Consider the following 23,260-nt stretch of genomic DNA (forward strand, 5'->3'; position numbering starts at 1 on the left):
GGGAGCCTTCCTGCTGTCTACCACGGGGAAGATAGTTGCCAGGATCCTCCTCAACCCAGTGACTGAAAAACTTCCAGAGTCACAGTGCTTTTTCTCCCAACAAGAGACACCCCAGACTTGACCTTCACTGCACAACAAATCCAAGAACAGCACCAACCCCGGTACGTGGCTTTTTTCGACCTCGCAGACTTTGACTCTGTCAACCATGAAGGCCTGTGGAATATCCTCTTCAAATTGCCTGGCCTCAGAAATTTGTCACCTTCCTCTGCCTACTCCATGATGACATGTGACAATGATTCTGACCAATGGAACCACCACAGCCCCAATCTGTAAAGACCTGAGGTTAAACAAGGCTGTGTCATTGCACCAATCCTCTTCTCCATCTTTCCTGTTGCAATACTGCACCTCACCTCCAGCAAACTACCCATGGGCATGGAGATCATGGGAAACTGCTCAGTTTATACTGTCTTCAATCCAAAACCAAAATGACTCCAACCTTGGTCATAGCTTCAGTGTGCATATGATGCTTTTGTGTATGCTCACTTAGAAACTGAGCTCCAGGTTATTGTCAACTCCTTTTCTGAAGCACATGAGAAAATGGCCCTTTCATTAAACACCGGAAAACCTAAGGTCTTCTTCCAACCAGTCCCCACAGCACAACCACAACGCCACCCCCCCCCCCACAAATTAATTATGATCAACAGTCAGATCCTGGAAATGGTGGACCATTTCCCATACCTTGGGAGCCTCTTGATGAAGGCAGACATAGACGAAATTCATCATTGTCTCCAATATGCTAGCTTAGCCTTCGACCGAAGAAGAGAGTATTTGAGGACCAGGATCTCGAACCTGAGACTAAGGTCATGGTTTACAGGGCAGCAGTGATCCCTGTGCTCTTATATGCTCCGGAGACTTGGACAACCTACAACAGGCATCTCCAAAGCACTGGAGTAGTATGACCAGCAATGCCGTCGCAAGATCCTCCAAACCCGATGGCAAGTGGTCCAATAGCAGCATCCTCTCTCAAGCCAACATGCCCGGCATCAAGGCACTAATCACTTAAAACCATCTCCACTGGGCAGGGCATGTCATTCGTTGCAGCAGGAGACTCCAAGGAGGGCAGCAGAAACCCTTTAGAGATGTCTTCGAAGCATCCCTGAAAAGATCAAACATACCCATCGACTCATGGGAGAGACCCTGGCTTGTGATCGACCGAAATAAGATTTATTTGGGAACATAGAGAGGTGAAGCCAAGAGCGTACAATCCTCCAAAGCACTCCTCTACCTGATCCTTCAAGGCAGAGTCTGCAGATTGCGAATCAGCCATCTCAGAACCCATCGAACTGGAGTGGAAGCGAATCATTCTTGATCCCGAGGGACTGCCTAACAATGTACAGAGATCTATAGCTATGCCTCTCCCCCAAACCCATAACTGGATAGTAAAACATGAATCCACAGTGCAGGTTGGTGAGACTGTGAACAAGCAGTGAATTCCAAAGGTGACTTGAGAGAAAGGCAGGGAGGTAAACAGGAAACTGGGTGTGGTTCTATTTGACAGAGTGGTGTTTATCTCTGACTTATTATGTTTTCTCTCCTTTTGAGTTCACTGCCCTATTTTCCTCCCAAAATCTCCCTCAATGTTAATTCCTCGACCCGTATTCATGGCCGCTCCCTTGACCTTGCCATCTCACGTAGTCTCGCTGTGCCCATCATACCGATCACCGGCAAGACCATTTCTGATTACTTCCTTGTATCACATTCCAACCACATCCCAACCTTACTTCCTTCTGTGTTCACCCCTAGAAAATACTATCCCACAATTCATTTACAACTGCACTTTCAGAATCCCAATGACTACGCTTTGGCTCTTCATTTACCATGGTATTTCTACAGCTACTGACATGCTAAACTGCACTGGCACTTCCATCTTTGATGCCATGGCCACCACTATAACTATTACATTTGATCACCCTGACTGTTTCCCCTGGTATAGCCATCATCTCTGTTCCCTTAACTTCAAGAGACGCAAGTTAAAAGGCTATGGCAGAAAATTGGTTTAGCTATTCGCTGCCAGATCTCTCTCTCTACTATACTACTGGGTCCTGCTCTCATTTGCTAAAACTGCTGGAATGCAAAAATAACCCACAACTTATTTTCTCTACTATAAACTGTCTTAAACCCATCCCCCTTTCTTCTCCAACAATAGCTGCTAGGAGCTCATGAACTTTGTTACGAGTCCTGCAGAGACTAACAACTTCTAAAAAGAAATTCGAACTTCCAGTTGATAGTTAAACGGATGACACAATAAGGTTTCATGTTTTAACATTTTTTTTATTTATTCATGGGCTGTGGGCATTGCTGGCTAGGCTAGCATTTATTGCCCATCCCTAATTGTCCTTGAGAAGGTGGTGATGAACCACTGCCTTGAACTGCTGTAGTCCATGCGGTGTAGGTGCACCCACAGTGCTGTTTTGAAGGGAGTTTCAGGATTTTGACCCAGCGACAGTGAAGGAACATGATATAGTTCCAAGTCATGATGGTGTGTGGCTCGGAGGGGAACTTACAGGTGGTGGTGTTCCCATGCTACCCTTGTCCTTCTAGGTGGTAGAGGTCTTGATTTTGGAAGGTGGTGTCGAAGAAGCCTCGTTGAGTTGCTGGAGTGTATCTTGTAGATAGTGCACGCTGCTGCCACTGTGCGTTGTTGATGGGAGGGATTGAATGTTGAAGTTGATGGATGGGGTGCCAAACAAGCGAGCTGTTTTGTCCTGGATGGTGTCGTCTTGGGGGGTGTTGGAGTTGCACTCATCCAGGCAGGTGGAGAGTATTCCATCACATTCCTGACTTGTTCCTGGTAGATGGTGGACAGGCTTTGGGGAGTCAGGAGGTGAGTTACTCTCTGCAGAATTCCCAGCCTCAAATTGTTTATTATAACAAACAGTGGCACAATTGACCAAATGCTATTTTTGTAAGCAACTTTTGTAGGCAATGTTAAATTACAGAAAACAATTTTTAACAGCCCAAAAAAACCCACTATTGGGTATATGTTACATTGTCCTTTAAGTAGACATTCAATTCTTCCAGAATCAGTCCAAAATGATTCTTGGTTCCTGAGGGTTTACTTCCAATCTTTTCCTTTCCCAGCCTGGAAACTTTTAACTTCAGAAATGTTTTTCATGGTGCGAGTTTTCCTGGAGACATCTCCCTCTAGCTAAAGCTAGGCAAATCTTCCAGCCTCTTTTTAACTTCCCACAAATTTGGTCTTTCCAATCCGAGCACGAGCTCCTACGCACGTTCCTGCATGGTGAACCAGTGTTTTGCTGCCTGTAGCTCCTCTCCCGGATCCTGGCAGAATAACGTCTCTGATATTCAGTGATATTTTAGGAAAGCTGGTAACCCAATATCACAATGACTTCCTCTCTACCCTTCCATCACCATGGCAATGCAAATTATGGACCTTGTATCTAGGTAGAAATGCTGATTAGCTATTGTTGAGAGCCCAACTCTCTCTCATCTTGGAACTAAATGGTCAGTTTAAAACACAACTGTTTACAAACTGATATTCTCAACACGTTTCTGGGAATTTGGAGATTCTCAGGCTGCTGTCATTGTCTCCAAACACCTTGCACCTTCTTCCTAGAAACACAGTTTGGACCCCGCTTTAAACTCTAACAATCAAACCACCCAGGCTTGCTGCCAGGCAGACTTCAGAATAAGTCACATGACCCCTTCATTTTACCTTTAAATTAAAGAGAGAGTCCCAAAAATAATAACCTCAGAATTGTAACAACTTATTTGCCACTAGAATTGAGACTATCTGATCAGCTACCTCTGCCACTTCCCTCCCTTCCCCTAGCCCACCAGGCCAAAATTCCTCTAAAGATCACCCTGCCCTAGCTCTGAACTCTCTAGTTTCTCTCCTCAAGCCCTCTTCAATCTTGTCCTTGAGACCCAACACCTATTCCCATAAATTACTGACCACCCACCTTACCCTCCTGGTCCCCATGTTAGTTGATATTTTAAACAGTTCTCTCTCTTCAGGTGTTGTCCCTCTCGCCTTTAAAATAGCTGTCATCACTCCACCTCAAAAAAAAACCCTTGACCCATTCCATCCTTGCAAATTGCTGTCCCATCTCCCTTTCCTCTCAAGTTGTTGAGTGTTGTCGCCTCCCAAATCTGTTCCCATAATTCCTGTTTGAATCCTTCCAATCAAGTTTCTGCCACTGCCACATCATTTGGCTCTTATCAAAGTCACTAATGACATCCATGTGACTGACAAAGATAAATCTTCCTTCGTCATCCTTCTTGACCTGTCTGCAGCCTTTGATATAGCTAACAACATTATCCTCTCCCACACACTCTCCTCCATCGTCCAGCTGGGTGAGACCACACTAGCCTGGTTCCATTTTTATCTCTAATCAAAGCCAGAGTGATCCTGCAATGCCTTCTCTTCCTGCATTGTTTCCCTGGTGTACCCCAAGTATCTGTCCTTGCGTGCCCCCCACCCCCGCCCCAACTATTTTTCATGTACATGCATCATGCATTACATACCCTCGGTCACATCATCTGGAAACACTTAGTTTTCACATGTATGCTGATGACACTCAGCTCTACCTCACCAGCACCTTTCTCAGCTCCTCCAATATTGCTAAATTACCAGGCTACTTAGCTGACATCATGTATTAGATGAGCAGAAATTTTCTCCAGTTAAGTATTAGGAAGACGAAAGTAATTGTCTTCTGTTCCATAGCTACTGACTCCATCCCTCTCCCTGGCAACTGCCTGAGGTGTGAACTAGACTGTTCGCAACTTGGTGCCATGTTTGACCCTGGGAGCTTCTTCAGAGCTTTGTGGAAACGTTAACTCTGTTTCTCTCTCCACAGATGCTGTCAGACCGGCTGAGTTTTTCCAGCATTTTCTGTTTATATTCCGTCCCTGCTTTAGTTCATCTGCTGCTGAAACCATGTTTTTGTTAGCTCTAGACTTGACTACCTACATTCTGCCCTCTGTAAACTTGAGGTTATTCAGAACTCTGCAGCTCCTGTCCTCACTTGCACCAAGTCCCATTCACCTATCACACCTGTGCTTACTGACCTACATTGGCTTCCAGTTAGGCAACGCATCAATTATAAAATTCTTACACTTGTTTTAAAACCCCTTCATGGCTTTGCTCCTTCCTATCTCTAATCTCTTCCAGCCCCACAACCTTCTGAGATATCTGCACTCTCATCTAATTCTGGCCAGTTGAACATCCCCAATTTTCATTGTTCGTTCATTTTTTGGCATGTCTTCAGCTGCAAAGAGCCTAAGCTCTGGAATTTCCTCTGCATCTCTATGTCTCTTTCTTACGTTAAGACGCTCCTTAAAATCTAGCTCTTAACCAAACTTTTGGCCATCTGCCCTAATATCCCCTTGTTTGGCTCAGTGCCAAGCATTTGCCTTAGCGCTCCTTTTGCAATAACTTGGGACACTTTATGCTCCTAAAGGTGCAATATAAATAAAAGTTGTTATTTGGCTGTTATGATGGTGGACATCTTCAGACTAAACTCTGGTTTCAGCAGAAGGTGACTAACTTAATCAACTTAGGCCTTAAGAACAACATAGATTTTAAAGAAAACATTTTTCTCTGGCACAGATTCATTTGCGGTGTTGTAAATCTATTTACATTGTTTGAAAGATGCCAGCCTGGGCCAGTGTGCTTTGAAACTCTACCTGGAGTGGGCAGGCATGACAGGAATTGTTGGTTAAGTAGGCATCTAGATCTCAGTTAAAGCTAACGAGATGCACAGTTTTGATATTTAGATTTGCAGGTCTGATTTTCAGTGAAAACTTTTTTTTTCCCCACCTAAGTCGGCAAAATGCAGCACCACAACAATTGAGAAAAGAGCACTGCAAGAAAAATAACTTAAGAGAACTGAGGGAAGATCAAAAGACAAAGTGTGAGCTATCAAATGAAAAAGAAATGGGAAATTGTGAAGAAAGAAAGGGAATAGGAGGCAATTGAGCCATTCTGGGTAACAAAGGCAGGAAACACATGTCAATCCGGAGTTAAAAGAGAAAGTTTAAGCAAACATTTAAGTTGGGAAACGTCCACCAAAGTAGATACCTTCCTGAGCTCTGAGGCCCTGGCTGAAATGTTTTCGGATTCTTGTCAAATTGATATACATCTCAAACATGATTTATTTTTTCTCTAATTTCCAGCTTGCGCATAATATTTCATTTTAATGTACCCTAGTTATTTTTTTCCTTTTAAGCATTGCCTCTACTAGTAATTTTGTGAAGGGGGAGGAGGGGTAGTGTATGTACATTCATCTAAGTTATGAGAACTGATTGAAACCCGGTTTTACAATTAGCTTAGAACCAGCACATTTGTAGAATGAAGCGACCCTTTTTCTTTCTGAATTTAAGGACAAATTCACCAATGTCATGCTAGAAGGAAACGGCAGTTCTCCAACTTCAACCATAGCTCCTGCTGGAAGTCAGTTTGCCCTATGGAGTTCTTGACTGTAAATTATAACAATAGCAATACAATCTTTCATGAAAAGAAAATAATTTAAGGGACAAAAGTCTACAGTAAAAAAAACTTGTATTTCTACAGCACCTTGCCCTGTAACATCCCAAAGCACTTTACAGCCAATGAAAGCACTTTTGAAGTATATTCACTGTATATTGTGGAAGATGCAGCAGCCAGTTTGCACACAGCAAGTTCATACAAACTAAGGAGCTAAATGTCCAGATAGTGATGTTGGCTGAGGGATAAATATTGGCCTGGATGTGGAGTGAAACTCCCTCGCTCCCCTCAAAATTGTGCCATTGGGACCTTTTGCGTTCACCTTAGAGGTCAGGTGGGGCCCTGGTTTAACATCTCATCCGAATGGTGCTGTGATACTGGGTGTGTGTCAGCCTAGATTATGTGCTGAAGTTTCTGGATTAGCGTTTGAATCCACGACCTTTTGATTGAGGGGGTGAGAGTGTTACAATTGACACGCTGATGAATTAGTAAACTAGGATCTCTTAATTAATATAGAAACATCCACATTTTTTAATTCTGTTCAAAGCTGCTGAAAAGTCTTGTCAACTATTTCTATCCCATGTACCATATTTTTAGGGTATTCACCAAGTCTATATGTTGTATATGAGCGCAGCAGTCTTTGCTTTACTGCTATTCCTCTTTTGAAGGCTCTGACTCACAGGCACGTAGTTCTGCAGATACTGATCATCCTCTGTTACTATAGCCAAACCTTCTTTGTGCTTAGATGGTGAGTGCCAGGTTGTTTGGCAATGGGGTCGTTCACAGTTGATCATGATCCTGTCCTCCTCCAGTGGCCACCCATCATACCTTCCAGCAGGGACACTAAATAGTAATCAAGATTGGGAGTCTCTGAGCCTCTCCCAGAGCGCTGCAGTGAATTTTCTGCTGACCCTATTGTTGATCTGGCTGAGAACAACCGACTCAGCAAAGCTCCAAGGTTGAATGTTGGACCTTTCCAGTTTATATGGCTCAGTTTCACCTTGACCAGTGTACCTCTTTGAGTATACTATTGGACAAGCTTGCTTTTTCATTGTAACATTGCTACTAATTTAATGTGTGTATGTGGTACTAGAAGCAACCACTTTTGAAATTGCAGGTTTATTTGAGTCATAGACATCTTGTAACTTCAATTTATTTTAGTTAAAATTTAGTATGGTCTTTGTAAACTGCTGGAGTGAACCCCTGCAGCAGTGACATATCCAAAAATTTGGTTGTGTTTTTTTAATGAAAATAAGTAGAATGCACAGGACTTCATTAGGAAACAGGGTTTTCAAGCGAATCATTACTATGAATTACAGAGACTGTCTTTTGCCCAATTCATATTCTACTGTAATGAACATATGGCTGCAGTTACCATAAAACATATCAACGAGTTTCGAAGGAATCTTGGAACACTTGGGACAGTCTCTGTAACAGTGCTGCATTGTCACAAGGAAAAGGAGCCAGGAGCTTCACAAATGGGTAATCGTTCAGGAGCTATTCAAACTGAAACTGAAGCAGGTTAAGTTTGGGTTTGTTCCCCTTGTATGAGGTGGCAGGTTTGTTTACTTTGTTTTTTTTTTAATCTCCACAATTTAATAAATTGTATTTATGCAACACCTTTAACATAATATAAACAGTCAAAGATGCTTTGCAGGATGTGATCATATAAATTTGATGCCCAGCTGCATAAAATTAGGACACGTGGCCAAAAGTTTGGTCAGAGGTTTTAAGGAACATCTTAAAGGCGGAGAAAGTTGTGAAGAAGTTTAGGGAGGGAATTTCAAAGTTTAGTGCCTTAGCAGCTGAAGGTACATCTCCAACTGGTAGAGCAATGAAAACCAGGAATGCACAAGAAGCCACAATTGGATGAGCGCAGAGATCTGAGGGTTGTGGCAATGCTCCCACTGAGCTGCATGTGTGCGTGTGGCCGTGGAACAGCCTGGAAGGTGCTGTGCTTTTTTTTTAAAAAAAAGCTGGCCACGCACATCAAAACTTTGAAGGGAACTTTGGTTTTAGGGATGGAGGAGGCTACAGCAATAGAAGATGGTGACCATGGAGTGTCTTTTGGACATGGGGATTAGAATATTAAAATCGCAGAATTGCCTGACTGGGAGCCATTATAGGACAGCGAGTGCAGAGTGATGGGCAAAGGTCCCACTGATTTTCCTGTGTTGTGCACAGCCTGATTGTTGCACTGTATGATATCTTTAAGATTTGCTCTTCAGGCATGCATCAAAAAGGCCCTGTTTGTTGCCATCGTGGCACATTACCAATTCGAACAAGCAGCAATTCAGTAAGCTAGCTTTGATCCTAAACTCTGGTTTCGATATGTCAATGATACTTTCATCATATGGCAACATGATAGGTGAGAAGATCATAATTTCCTGCAACACCTTAACAATCAACATTCGAGTATTAATTTTACCATGGAGACAGAACAACAACTTTCCACACCATTTCTTGATGTTCTCATTGCCAAGACTTACAGTGGCATAACAATACATTTAAGTCAACAGTAAGCCCACTCACACTGACAGAACCTGATCCATTGATCTTTCCATCATCCTTTCACCATCCAATTGGTTTCCGAAACCCTCATTAGAAGAGCCTAAACTATCGGGGACAACAAACATCTACAACGAGCACTTCGCCATATTAAGCGTAGACTTCAACTTGATGAACTCCCTTCACACAAGATTAAGACATGCCCATCTATTACTCATTCCATAACAACTACTTCCATTAAGACAAGAGTTCCATACATCGGTTCCACCTTGTGCAGACTGCAACATATACACAAATCATCTAAGAAGCTCCACTCCATCCTTCGTACCCACAAAGACAAGAAACCATTTCACAATAAACCGGGAATATACAGCACACCATGTGATTGTGGACTCATCTACACTAGGAAAACAGGCAGCAGCCTCCACACTTGACTCAAGGAACATCAGACCTGCTTCAGGCACAGCGAATGAAACAAGTCATCTATCATCAAACACACTCAACTTAACTACCACATCCAATGGTCCAACTCCAGATTTGATCTCATCCACCACCATACAAGATGCGCTGGGGGGTGTTGATGAAGATCTACCAACAACACACCATTCCCCTAGACAGTAGCCTTCTCATCAGTGACATCTGGCTACCCTCACACAAGAAACACAATAAAATCCATTCTATGCAGTCGACCGATCAACAACAAGAATATTATCATGTACTGACTATTACAAACACATTAATCTGACCAACCAGCAGTAAGATCCTGCCCATATTCCCCTGCACCACTATATATAACTACCTCTTTCATCTAATGCAGTCATTCTTCCAGACAATGGGCAGAGCATGCTGCCTGAAACATCAAGGCCTACCAGTTCTTTGAAGGGATTCTTTTCGGGTAACAACTCTTCAGAGCAAATTTTACATGGTTTGACTGTAAAATCGTCTTACTCAATGTTACCGCTCTCACCATGAAAACCTTCAAACAACTTTTAACATGACCAATTGCTGCCCACCCATGCAGCTTTACAGGATAAGTTGGTAATGGGTGAAGATGCCTTTTATTGAATTAGTTACTTTGAACAATGTGCATATTTTAATTTGCTGGTTTGGTGAACTAAGATTGCTGACCTCCCTAGATTTGGATTATTCTTGATAGTCAATGGAACTTTTATGGAGCTTATGAAGTTTGTCCAAAAATATATTGTACTTGCAACCAAGTGGTTTGCTTGGCCACTTGAGGGAGCTTTTGGAGTTAGCCAGTTTCCATTAGTAAATCCACTCCTACAGTGTGTAGTTTCCCTGTTACTTTTACAGAAGAGTGAGACTAATGGGATAATTCTTTAAGATGGGCTGAATGGTCTCTCTCTGCTTTAAGATTCTATAATCGCCAGATGCAAAGCACTGGAGGTAAACACCTGTAGGCTGAGTTGTGAGGCAGTAATACAGCATGTGTTGTAACTTCCATCATTGTGATTTGAACCTCTGATATCTTGCACCCCTGGAGCACTCCAGCGGTGTTGTTCTATATAAAGGCATGTTTAATTCTAGGTTTTGGGTTTATTTTCCACCCGCTTGTTATTCTGCTGGTCATTGGGGCTTCTGCAGTTGATTGTGCCTAATCTGGTTTTGGTCACCCTCTGTTGCAGTGAAACTAAATACCACTGTGCATCCCAAATCCACTGCACACTTTTCTATTCATCCTTCCCTTTTGCATTCAATATTTTCTTAGCTGCTTTATCTAGAGTACTACTTTCCAGCCCACTGGCTTCATGCTCCAGTGATTCCATTCTCCTGGATTTCCCTGTTTCATGTGTGTTAATTCCACACAGGAAGGGGTGGGGACAGTGTCAACTAGCTGAAACCTGTTTTGGTCTTGAAATTATTTCCTGCAGAACAGATTTGTTCTGCTGGAGAAAGTTGAGTAGAAGTGGGGAAATATGTGATGGTGAGCAGTGGGCTAAGATTTGTATCCAAAGAGTTGGCAAACTTGAACAAATACATTGGGGTCAGTGTCACAGGTAACTTATAAATTATATCCCCTCCCCCATGGCTTCAGAATGTTGTGCAAATACCATTTTTAATGTATTTGTTCTCAGATGTGGATGACACTGATAAGAATTGCTTTCATTGCCCATTCACAATTGCCCTGAAAAGATAGAAGTGGGCCTCCTCTTTGAACAGCTGCAGTCCTTGAGGTGATGGTGCTCCCACAATGATATGGAAAGGGACTTTTAGGATTTTGATCCAACAACAATGAAGAAAATGTGATGCATATCTGATGTAGGCCGGAATATGACTTGGAGAAGAGCCCTGAGGTGATGGTGTTCCCACAACATTGTCAATCTTGTATATCTTAGTGGAAGAGGCTGCAGGGGTTGGAGGTGCTATTGAAATAACCTTGGTGAATTAAGCCAAGCATCCTGTGGATCATACATTCTGCAGCCACAATACACCAATGGCTGAGGGCACATTGATTTTAGCCTCAGTCATACGGATCACACTGTTTCACCCCGGGTAGTGTCAAGCTTGTTAAATATTTTGCGGGTGCCTGCGTCCATGCATGTACTGATTATTCCATTAGACTCCTGTCTTGCACCTTGTAAATGATGGATAGGCTTTGAGCTGTCAGGTGATGAACCACATGTCATAGAGTACCCAGCCTCTGCCTTGCTCCTGTAGCCACAGTGTTGATGTGACTGTTCGAGTTAAGCTTCTGATTAGATGTGACCCCAAAGATGATGGTGGGTAAATGACAGTGTCATTAAAGGTCAGAAAGAACTGGCAGGCCTTTGTCTTGTTTGAGATGGTCATTACCTGGCACTTATTTGGTACCAGTGTTACTACTGGTCAGCTCAAGCCTGGATGTTACTCAAGCAAGCAGTGTTGTAGACGGGCATGGGCTGCTTCATTCTGGGAAGAATTGTGAATTGACTGGGATGCCACAGAGCCTCTGCTGATAATTATAATTACCTTCTTTGCGACAGCTATGATTTCAGCCACTGAAGGTTTTCCTTTTGACCCCGTTACCCTTGGTTTTGTCACATGTTAAAATAACATAGGTAATAGATGGACAATGGGTGAAAGTAATTGGGGGAAAACAGCCAGGTTCTTGGGTAGCAGGAACACTGAGTGGCTATTGGACTGTTGTGTGATTTGAACATAGCATGTTGGACTCATTCCTTTCAAATGGGTAAAATATTTCAGTGATTAAAACATGATGTCACCTTGATGGAAAAAAATACATCGTTAGGTTTGGTAACTCGCTCAACTTCAAATCCAATACAGGCCTTCTCTTTCTGGCATTTTGGGGATGGGCACCAAATGCTGGCCTAGCTGGTGATGCCCACAACCTGTGAAAAAATAAATTTAACTTCTTAGTGTCAATACTTTGCAGTGAATAGATTCCAAATTAATCCTGTGTGGCTGAAATTTTATCAACTGGACAATAGCGTGTTACATAGGGTAAGCACACAAGTAATTTAACACATTTTCCTATCTGAGACCCCCAGTCTCTTTGGGAACCCTTCCTTAATGTCTAAAAGACACTACCAGCAATTCAAAGTAACGCACTGCTGTCATTAAAGAGTGTGTTTATTAGGAGACAGTAACTAAATAACCGGCTAGTAATTCAACATGTACAGAAATAGAGTATTGTTGAAAAATTACACTTTGTCTTGCACTCATCAGGATAATTCACAAGAATACCAAATGTAAAGGGAACAACAATTTAAACTGCATGAGAAGAGAGTGCTGATTGGTTGGCAAATGGACTCTGGTAGAGGTGTTGCCATGGAGAATGCACCACCAGTTAACTGCCAAGCTTTATTTAAATTCATACCAGGCAGGTTAACTCTGGTCAAGGCATTGCCCTGGAGAATGAAGCAGAGAATGGGTGATGATGTGTGTACATGTTCTTTCTGTCTGCAAAGGACAGGGCCCTGTGTATCGATATATGTAGCTTCTAGCATATGTAAGGTGAGCCACACTGCGAGCGCAACTGATAATCTTAAATTGGTTGTCAGTGTAATTTCTTAGCACACAGGATTGTTTAGCAAATGTTGTCCAATCGCGGAATCGCATATAATGTTGGACACTGTTTTCAGTTTTGCAAGCACGGGCTTGTTGGGTAGGTAGGGCACCTTGCCTGTTGTGAACAGCCGAAGGTTTGCTACGATCCGCCAGTCTTTGGGATATACAGCTACATACCTAGCATCGCACTGGCACTGAAATTCATAAACCACATTACTCATTTTTGTAATAGGCAAAATGTCTTTTTGGCTTGACACCACTCGTGTTGCTACTGCATTGTAACAGCATGAAATGGCTAGCTGTTGCTAAAATATTTTGCGATACCTTACCCCAGGGTAATTGAGGTAGACTGGACATTTTTAGGACCCAAAATGGCAGCTTTGGGTCCAATCATGAGATTGTGTGATATACAGCAAGCAAAGATCAGATCAGGATAGCCATTATCTCACAGGATAGCTTTGATACACCCTACTTCAGCATCAAGCTTGCACAGTGAGCAATTGGCTCGGGGCCTTATTTACAAGGTAGCCAATAAGGCCAATCTTCTAGCATGTGGAACTGTAGGAACCTCAACGCCTATATTAACTCATGGTAGACCATGGTAGAGAACCACCTGGCAGATTTCTCAACTAGCACGTCAAGGAAAGGGAGCTCATTTGACTGCTGCATTTCGAAAGCAATTTTGAGCTCAGGGTAGAGCCCAATAAGTTGTGGAAGGAAAATTCTTACATGCAGCTGTGGATTCCAATATAGCAAACGTATTGTCTACATATCAGAAATATGTAAGAGGTAGGAGGTTAGGTGTCATTCCATTGAGAAACGCTATCATTGCTCGCTGTACATCACACACTCATGAATGGGCCTAAGGCCACCACTTTCGGTCCTGAAAAGTGTCCATTCTATCACACCTTGCCCTCCCAGAGTAATCTATCTCAAAAATTTGAGCAACAGGTGAAGCTAGCTGTTTCACATTGCTACACAAGTAGTGTTCGCCACCAACAGGATGCTGCCGCCATACCAAAAAGATGTTTTGCCTATCACAAAAAAGAGTAATGTGGTATATGACTTTCGGTGCCGGTGTGACCTGAGGTATATAGGCCGTATGTCCCAAAGATTGGCAAATCGTACCAAACATGTCCCTTCGGCTGTTCACAACAGGCAAGGTACTAACCACACACCACCTTGCCTGCAAAACTGAAAACAATATCCAATATTAGATGCAATTCTGCGATTAGACAACATTTGCTAAACTGAGTGTGCTAAGAATTACATTGATGACCAATTTAAGATTATCAGTCAGACTCAATGTGGCTCACTTACGCTTGCTAGAAGCTGCATATATTAATACACAAGGCCCTCTCTTTTGCAGACAGAAAGAACATGAATGCACATTGTGCCTTTTTTCAACTAAACAAAACAGGCGACAATCATTATAATAAAAGCAAAATACTGCGGATGCTGGAAATCTGAAACAAAAACAAAAATGCTGAAAAAACACAGGTCTGACAGCATCTGTGGAGAGAAAGACAGAGTTAACGTTTTGAGTCCGTATGACTCTTTTTCAGAACTAAAAAGAGAAGTAGAAATGTGGTGAAATATATACTGTTTAAGGGGGGGTGGGACAGATGAAGCTGGATAGAAGGCCTTTGATAGATAGGTGGAGGCAAAGGAGAGATTGCCAAAGATGTTATAAACAAAAGATCGAAGGGGTGTTGATGGTGGTGATACTTGCTAAAGGAGGCGCTAATGGTGACGAGTAGAAAGCAGGATGAGCAAGTGCCCTGGTGGGGTGGAGGAGGGGATGGTGTGGGAGAAAAGATAGAAATAGGCTAAAAGGTGGGGAAAAAACAATGAATGGAAATAAATTTTAAAAATAATAATAGAAATAAGTGGGGGGAAATATTTACATATAAAAATTAAATATTGAAAAAAGGGAATCAAAAAGGGGTGAGGATGGAGGAGAGTGTTCATGATCTGAAGCTTTTGAACTCAAAGTTAAGTCGGGAAGATGAGGTGCTGTTCCTCCAGTTTGCATTGGGCTTCACTGGAACATTGCAGCAGGCCAAGGACGGACATTTGGGCATGAGAGCAGGGCGGTGTGTTGAAATGGCAAGCGACAGGGAGATCTGGGTCATGCTTGCAGACAGACCGAAGGTGTTCCGCAAAGCGGTCACCCAGTCTGCGTTTGGTCTCTCCAATGTACAGGAGACCACAGTGGGAGCAGCGAATGCAGCAGACTAAATTGAGAGAAGTGCAAGTGAAGCACTGCTTCACCTGAAAGGAGCGTTTGGGCCCTTGGATGGTGAGGAGGGGGGGAAGTATGGGGGCAGGTGTTGCAACTTCTGCGATTGCGTGGGAAGGTGCCATGGGAGGGGGTTGAGGTGTAGGGGGTGATGGAGGAGTGGACCAGGGTGTCTCAGAGGGAACGGTTCCTATGGAATGCCAACAAGGGGGGGGGGCACAGAAGGGAAGCTGTGTTTGGTGGCATCATGCTGGAGTCGGCGGAAATGGAGGATAATGATCCTTTGAATGCGGAGGCTGGTGGGGTGAAAAGTGAGGACAAGGGGTACTCTATCATGGTCCTGGGAGGGAGAGGAAGGTGTGAGGGCAGAGGCACGGGAGATGGGTTGGACACGGTTGAGGGCCCTGTCAACCACCGTGGGTGGAAAACCTCAGTTAAGGAAGAAGGAAGACATGTCAGAAGCACTGTTTTGGAAAATGGCATCATCGGAATAGATGTGACGGAGGCAAAGGAACTGAGAGAATGGTATGGAGTCCTTATAGGAAGCAGGGTATGAGGAGTTGTAGTCGAGGTAGCTGTGGGAGTCGGTGGGCTTGTAATGAATATTGTTGGACAGTCTTATCACCAGAAATGGAGACAGAGAGGTCAAGGAAGGGAAGTATCAGTTGGACCACGTGAAAGTGATGGAGGGGTGAAAATTGGAAGCAAAATTAATAAAATTTTCCAGGTCCAGACGAGAACACGAGGTGGCACCGAAACAGTCATTGATGTACCGGAGAAAGAGTTGTGGGAGGGGGCCTGAGTAGGATTGGAAGAAGGAATCTTCCACATACTCCATAAAGAGACAGGCATAACTGGGGCCCATGCGGGTACCCATAGCCGAACCTTTTGGAGGAAATGATGAGACAAGTTTAAGGAGAAATTATTCAGTGAGAGAACAAGTTCAGCCAGACGGAGGAAGAGACCATCCCCCACCAGGATGGTCTGAGGGCTCTCGGCTTCTTCCTGGAACAGAGGCCCGAGCAATCCCCAAACACCGCCACTCTCCTCCGTCTGGCTGAACTTGTTCTCTCACTGAATAATTTCTCCTTAAACTTGTCTGCTGTTAAAAGCACAAGATGTGTTTGTAAAACTGTTAGATGCTGCTTGGATTGATTGATTGATTGACTGATTCATTCTTATTTACAGTGACCCCTTAATGGAGTGTACTTCATGGCTTTTTTCCACTGTTTGCTGAATTAGTGAATTAAACGAGGGCTAAACTCCTTATTAATACATGAACATTAAAGGGCTAGTAGTTGGAAACATTTTTTCACGAAGGGTTATTGGGATTGTTATAATCAGTTAGGGACTGCTAACATTTAAAGAGAAATCTGAACACTTCAACTAAAAGAATAATGCCACAAGATTTCACATGAACACGCTAAGGTTATTTACTTCTGTAGGGACCACCCATAGGTATGCAGTCTTCTGGAAACTATCTAATTCTCCTCAGCTATAGCTTTCTCGGAGGTAAAACTTTCATTTACCATCTTTTGACTGTGGATGCCTCAATCCCTGATCTGGTTACTTTTCGGTATTTCCAAGCTAATTCAGCTGATTACTTTCTTTTGCTACAAGACAGAGGCCCACTGCAGATTCCTCCCACTAGCTTCAAACTAGGCAATCTTCCAGCTTCTGTCCCCCATCAAAATTCAAATTGAGATTAAACCTTCCCTGCAGCGAATGAATAAGTTAGTTTTTTGCCCTGCTACAGCGTAGGCCTATCTAACTATCATTTACTTCGGCTATCTTAGTGAGCTGAAAACTACATACACTAGTTCCAAACTGCAACTAACTTTTCCAGCAAATGCCCAGATAAATTGAAATCAAAGAACCTCCCTCCGTTGTACCCATCTCCATTACGACATAGCATGCTCTGCAATGTCCTCAAACTGAACTTTAGATTAAGTACCCTAATTTGCAATTTCTTGTTTGATCCAAAGGATGCAAATGTGCAAATAGGTTTTACAACTATTCATGGTTCACTGAATGAATGCTTTTAAACTAATTTAGCTCTATCTCCCAAAACAAAATCATCTTTCTGGAATTCTCTTGTTCTTGCAAGCATTGCAGACAACTTGTCTCCAGTTCTTTCATTAAGTAAGCCCACCTGCTGTTTTATGGTTCTTGCTCTATTCTATTCTGGTTTGTTAATCAAACATGGGTTACCTTTGAAATTGCCATTTCTTGAGATTTTCAGCTTTTTAATTACCTCACCTTTACAAAAAGGTTAACATGAACCATGAACTCGATATTCACAAGAATGCTTTAATGCTGATAGCTTTGAAAGCTGAGTCAATCATATTTAATGGGGAATTAGATAAATATTAAAGTAGGAGTTGGCACAGATGCAATAATCTTTCTATGGTGGAAATTCCATATCAACATTTTCCTGCAAAAAAAAACTAAGTTATTTTTTGTTTATTTCTCTCCAGGAAAGGTTGAAGTTGGTGACGGTTCTTGGTGCTGGGCTTCTGTGTGGCACTGCTCTAGCAGTCATCGTTCCTGAAGGGGTTCACGCACTCTACGAGGATGCTCTGCACGGTAAGGTTTAGTTCCAAAGCCCAGTCCTGTTTGAAAGCACTGCAGAGCACAGAATGAAAGTAACTAGATGCCCTATAATCATTAGGCCAATAAATTTGTTCTTGATTAATGACTGCACTGTCATGACTGATCCATTACGTGTGTTATGGACAGGAGGGGAGATTAATTTAAACAGCACTAATTTCTCCTCTCACCACCCATCTGTAAACAAAGGCATTTTGATTTGTTTCCCTTTTTATAAGTGGTGGCATATTTCCCAACCCCTCAGTTTGGTGCAATCTAATTTACTATTAATAACCCCACAACAAACCTGAGATACCTGACAGAACTCAAAGGTTTAGTTTATTTGCAGACAAAATGTGAAAAGAGCGTTCATAACATCCGCCTCACCTCCAGACTAATCAAGAGGGATAGAGGAAAGAAATATTGTTTCACATGGGTTTCAAAGTCCAGAATCAAAGTCCAATGAGGTATTCCTTCACTGAAGTTGGTGGGTTGAAAACCGATGTTGTAGAATTCCCTTTTCTGGCAGTGTTCACTTCACAAGATGAAATAGGTGTGCAGAGATGAATCAGTCTTCTAGGTGACGGCACAGAACTTCCGAGAGAAGTAGGGTAGATGGGGCCATGTGTTTAACCTAGGCCAGAGCTCCTTCAGTGTGGCCTCCAAGCCAGATGTTAAACAGCATACTGAGCTATGCGGTTCAGCAAGGCAATATTACTTGTTTCACAAGCCAGAGGCCCATGTCACATGACTCCCAACTCTCACCATCTTTGACAAAGGATGTGTATCCATCGTCTGGATTCCAAAGAGTCTTAGCCATTAGGAATTGAAAGGAAGGATGTGGGGCCTTTACCTTTGCAGATGACCCATCTCCTGGCTAGTCTGGGTTATTAAATGCAGATGGCCTTGGCATAGCTCTTTGAAGTTGGGCTATACAGTCCACAGGGGGTCATCAGTGGCTTCTCAGAGATAACAAGGTGTGAGTTTTCCTAAAACTGCCAAGTGGCTTCTTTTGTTCAGAAGTCACACACAGTTTCAGCTATTTTAAAGGTCTTTGTTCAGTTTTTTAAATTTTAGAAAGCTATAAGCATAAAAATATACATTGAGGTCTTAGTCTCTCACGAATACCAGAGTGTAGGTGGCTAATTTATTAGGTTAAAAAGGTCATCAGAGCCATTACAGGTGAATTTGGACCATCTAACGTCCAATTTTATGAATTATTTTGGCACTGTAGAGATCAAGACCAATTGTATTCTTCAAGTGACTTGGAGTAAGAGAGCAATGGCTGAATGGACCAGGACACAAATCTAATTCAGTCAAAGTCATTTTATTTTCATTTTAAAGTCAAAGTTTGGTTCTTTATTTTTACAAGATGCTTTGTCTTGATTATTTAAATTTAAATAGAAAAAAAATACCCTCAGAGAAGTGGAGTTGATTGGAGTTTAAGTATTTCTCACGATGGCATGCCTTTGCTGACTCTTTGAAAGAGTAGTCGTGTTTTTTGGCCTTAACTCTAAGTACTTGTCCAACTCCCTTAAAATTATTTTTGGAAGCAGCTTTCCAGATACACGGATGGAGGGGGAATAAAGAGTGGAGGAATTTCTCCTCATCTTCCCTCTAGGTGTCTTTCCAGTGGCTTTAAATCTGTGACCTCTGGTTATTTGCTCATCAGGGAATAATTTTTCCCTATCTTGCAAACCTCTTTTTAGCTCACCTCTTAACCTTCACTGCTCCAAGGAAAACAGTCCTACCTTTTCCACCCTCTCTTCATAACTGAAGTCCCACCTCCCTCATAACATCCTAGGAGACCTTTTCTGTACCCTTTCTAAGTCCTTGACATATTTTCTGAAGTGTGGTGTCAGGAACTGAGACCTAACCAATGAGTAATTGTCAGGAAGATATAATAATTCTCAATGTTATTGGAATTTATTGTAAAATAGTAGTATCTGTGTTTGAATGTGTGTGTGTGTGTGTGTAAGACTTAATTGGATTAAAGGCAGCTGGTCTCAAAGCTTTGATGTGGTAGAAGATGAGCTAGGTTTGAAATGTTAAATAGGTAAGCACAGGTGTCAAGGGAACATTTGCATTTTGAAATAAACCAGACTAGATTGGTTACTGGGAGTGAAATGTGTCACCTGGCCAGGTGGAGTTCAGAAACTGTTTATTGTTCCCACAGATTACTGGTAAAACTTAGTACCATGAGAGATTTTTATTATCAGAAAGACATAGTCCAACGATACAGTCAAAGGGGAAAATATGTTTAAAGGAGTGACGGTTGTGTGTAAGGGTAGGCATTTTAGGATCCAACAAGTGTGAAAAGCCTCAAGCTGCTGTCCTCAAAGAACTAAGTTAAGAAAAATCACTTTGAATTGGACTGGTTCAGGGTATTGTGTGTCACCTTGCCTGGGTCTTTTAAAATCTATGTGTCTTACCGTTGCCTTAACGAAAGTGTAACAGAGTTAAATTAATTAGGGGATAGTAGTAATTTGTAAACATGTGTGTGCTTAAAAATCATTTTTCTTAATAAATATTTAATCTAGTTCAGAGGGCATTTAAGCATCAACCACTGCTGTGGGTCTGGAGTCACATGACCAGATAAGGACAGCAGATTTCCTTCCCTAAAGACATTAGTGAACCAGTTGGGTTTTTACACCAATCGACAATGGGTTTATTAGACTTTTAAGTCCAGATTTTTATTGAATTCAAATTCTACCACCATGGCAGAATTTGAACCCAGGTCCCCAAAGCATTACCCTGGGTCTCTGGGTTACAAGTCCAGCGACAATACCACTATGCTATCACCTCCCCTGTGACAGTTGCTTCAAGTTGCCCTTTGGGATTTGAACAGCTCAGCATTTACCATCAGCTGTGCCATATAGTTGTAGCTTGATGTATTTGCTTTTATATTCTATTCCTCTGTTTATAAAACCAAGTAACCATGTGCATATTTTTAACCACCTTACTAATTTGCCCTGCCAGCTATAAGGATTTGTGTAGATGGACACCTACATCTGCTCATCTACACTTTTCAAAACTGTTTCTAAAAACGTATAGTTTACAGTCTTACCAGATCAGTCATCCTAAAGTGCATCATTTCACACTTCTTCACGTTGAGCTCAGTCTGCCATGTTGTGCACATTGCACCATCCTGTCCATCATTCTGAAGCTATAACTATTGTCATCATGAACTTGTCATGATTTATCATCTGTAAGCTTTACAGTGCTGCTCCCTACACCCAAGTCTAGGTTGTTAATAAGAATTTACAATGTGTAATGTACCCAAAACCGACCCTTGGGGAACACTATTGCAAATCACTTTCTAGCCTGACAAACACTATATCCAACACTATCCTTTGCTTCCTAAAACTGAGCCAATTTTGAATCCATATTGCCAATTTCCCCTTAATTCCAATGGTCTTCCATCTTCATAATCATACCTTTCAAAAGTCCATGTTGTTAATAGATCAAAACTTACCTTGTTGTTGGGCAGAGGTCAGGAACAACAAATCCCAACATGTCTGTTAAACTCATTGCTCATTTGCTGAGTAAAGGACAAACCTGGAGCCAGTATTTTTCTTAACATAGGTTTGCTCACAAAACCCAGAGACCATAGCCACAGGTTTCTTTTTCCTCTTACCCACACAGGTGGAAACCAGTTCTTATATACTTAAGAATAATTCCCTAATCCTTCCCAATTAGAAACCGCTGCTCACACTTACAAACTAAAGCATGCCTTCATTGCAACAGGGTTCTAACATTAACATTGCCCTGGGAGTTTCCGCACATGTGTGGATCAGGAGTAGGCTATGCTTGCACAGTCCAGTGTTTTGGAGATCTTTGGGCCAGGGACAAGTACCCAGTGTGCCTATGGTGGGTGGGGGAGAGAGGAAGGGAAACCCGATCATGGGACCCAGAAGTGGGGCACCATACCAAGAGGAGTTCCAGGATAGAGAGAGGACCAGACAAGGAGCTACTGGGAGGAGGAGACCATCAGTAGGAACCACCAGGGAGAGAAACCACTGGGGAGAGGAGCAAAGAAAGAGCCTCCAGCAGTAAAAGTGCTGCGGTTGGCAGGCTTTAAATAGTGAGGGCCGGGAGAAGCCCTGGAGAGTGATTAGGCAGGAGAAGGTTGATGGCTGTGTGCGGCGGGTCGCTGGTAACCCTTTGGAGCAATGGTGTTCAGCTTAGCATGGCTGAAGAGCTGGAGTTGTGCCTGAGAGTCGGTGCTGGAGTGCAGACTTGGAAATCCAGGGGAACGTAGTCTCAGGAGACTAGATTGAAGTCCTGAGAGGTTTTGTGGCAGTCCGAGTCAGAACAGCTTTGAGGAAATTCAGAGACTTGATCTTCGAAAGTGAAAAGTTTGAAATCCCTTATGAGGGTATCAGAGTTTCAACGAGATTGGTTGACTCACTTTACTGATGTCTGGGTAGGTTGCTGAGAAATCTGTGGGATCCATCTTGGTCGCATCTGCCATTTATTGTGCAATATAGTGTGTTCAACCAGTTTGCCTGTTAATTCACACGTATCTCATGTTGATTGAGTATAAGATAGATGTTGTAAATTGTTTTACATTTCTGATTTACTTTTACTGTTCAAAAACTAGAATCTTGTGGCTTTATTCTCTTAGCAAATACCTGGGATCTCAAATTTTGTCTACATCAAACAAAAAGATATTGGTCCCTACCCAGATCATAACATAAATTTGGGGGTTTGGTCCAGGATCATAACAATGTACATTGCATTACCTTGATCAATCTTCTGTTGTCTCATCAAAGAATTCAACTAAGTTAAGTTATACACCATTTACCCATGATAAATCCATTCTGGCTCTCTTTGATTAACCCATGCCTTCCCAAATGAAACTTTCTTTTGTCTCTGGTAATTGCTTCCAATAACATCCTGCCATGATGTTAGGCTGATTGGCCTGCAGTTTCATGATTTATCCTCTCTCCCCATTCTTGAATAGTGGTATAACATGTAGCAGCCCTTCGGTCTTGTGGCACTACTGTATCCAAATGTGGATTAAAAGATTGTGTACCAATGCCTCTGCTGTTTCTACATTCTTTTTTCAGTAACCTAGGATGCATTCTGTCCAGACCAGGTGATTTACAAACTTTCAGTAATACTGATCTTTTTAATACATCTTCTCTAATACATTCTATCTGTTTATAACTTCTCTCTCCTTTTTAGTTTAACCTTCATATCGGCATGCTTGTTTTATGAAGACAGATGCAAAATGCACATTTAATACTTTAGCCATGTCCTCTGCCCCTACATGAGGATTTCTCTTTGGCTCCTTAATAGGCCCAACTTTTTACCTAACTAACCATTTACACTTTGTGTTTTGATATGAAACAATGTAGCATATTTAATAACTAAACTAT

At 42.3% G+C, this 23,260-nt stretch overlaps 1 protein-coding gene across 1 annotated transcript in view; it reads left to right on the forward strand.

Moving 5' to 3' along the window:
* slc39a9 (solute carrier family 39 member 9) overlaps window positions 1–23,260 on the forward strand; it is a 47,635-nt gene that overhangs the window by 9,689 nt on the left and 14,686 nt on the right. The window contains exon 2 of the mRNA XM_078562918.1: window positions 17,765–17,873. Coding sequence (XP_078419044.1) covers window positions 17,765–17,873 — 109 coding nt within the window. The remainder of the gene's footprint in view (window positions 1–17,764; window positions 17,874–23,260) is intronic.

This window comes from Cetorhinus maximus, chromosome 18 (genome assembly GCF_964194155.1).
Source record: "Cetorhinus maximus chromosome 18, sCetMax3.hap1.1, whole genome shotgun sequence".
Classification (NCBI taxonomy): Eukaryota; Metazoa; Chordata; class Chondrichthyes; order Lamniformes; family Cetorhinidae; genus Cetorhinus; species Cetorhinus maximus.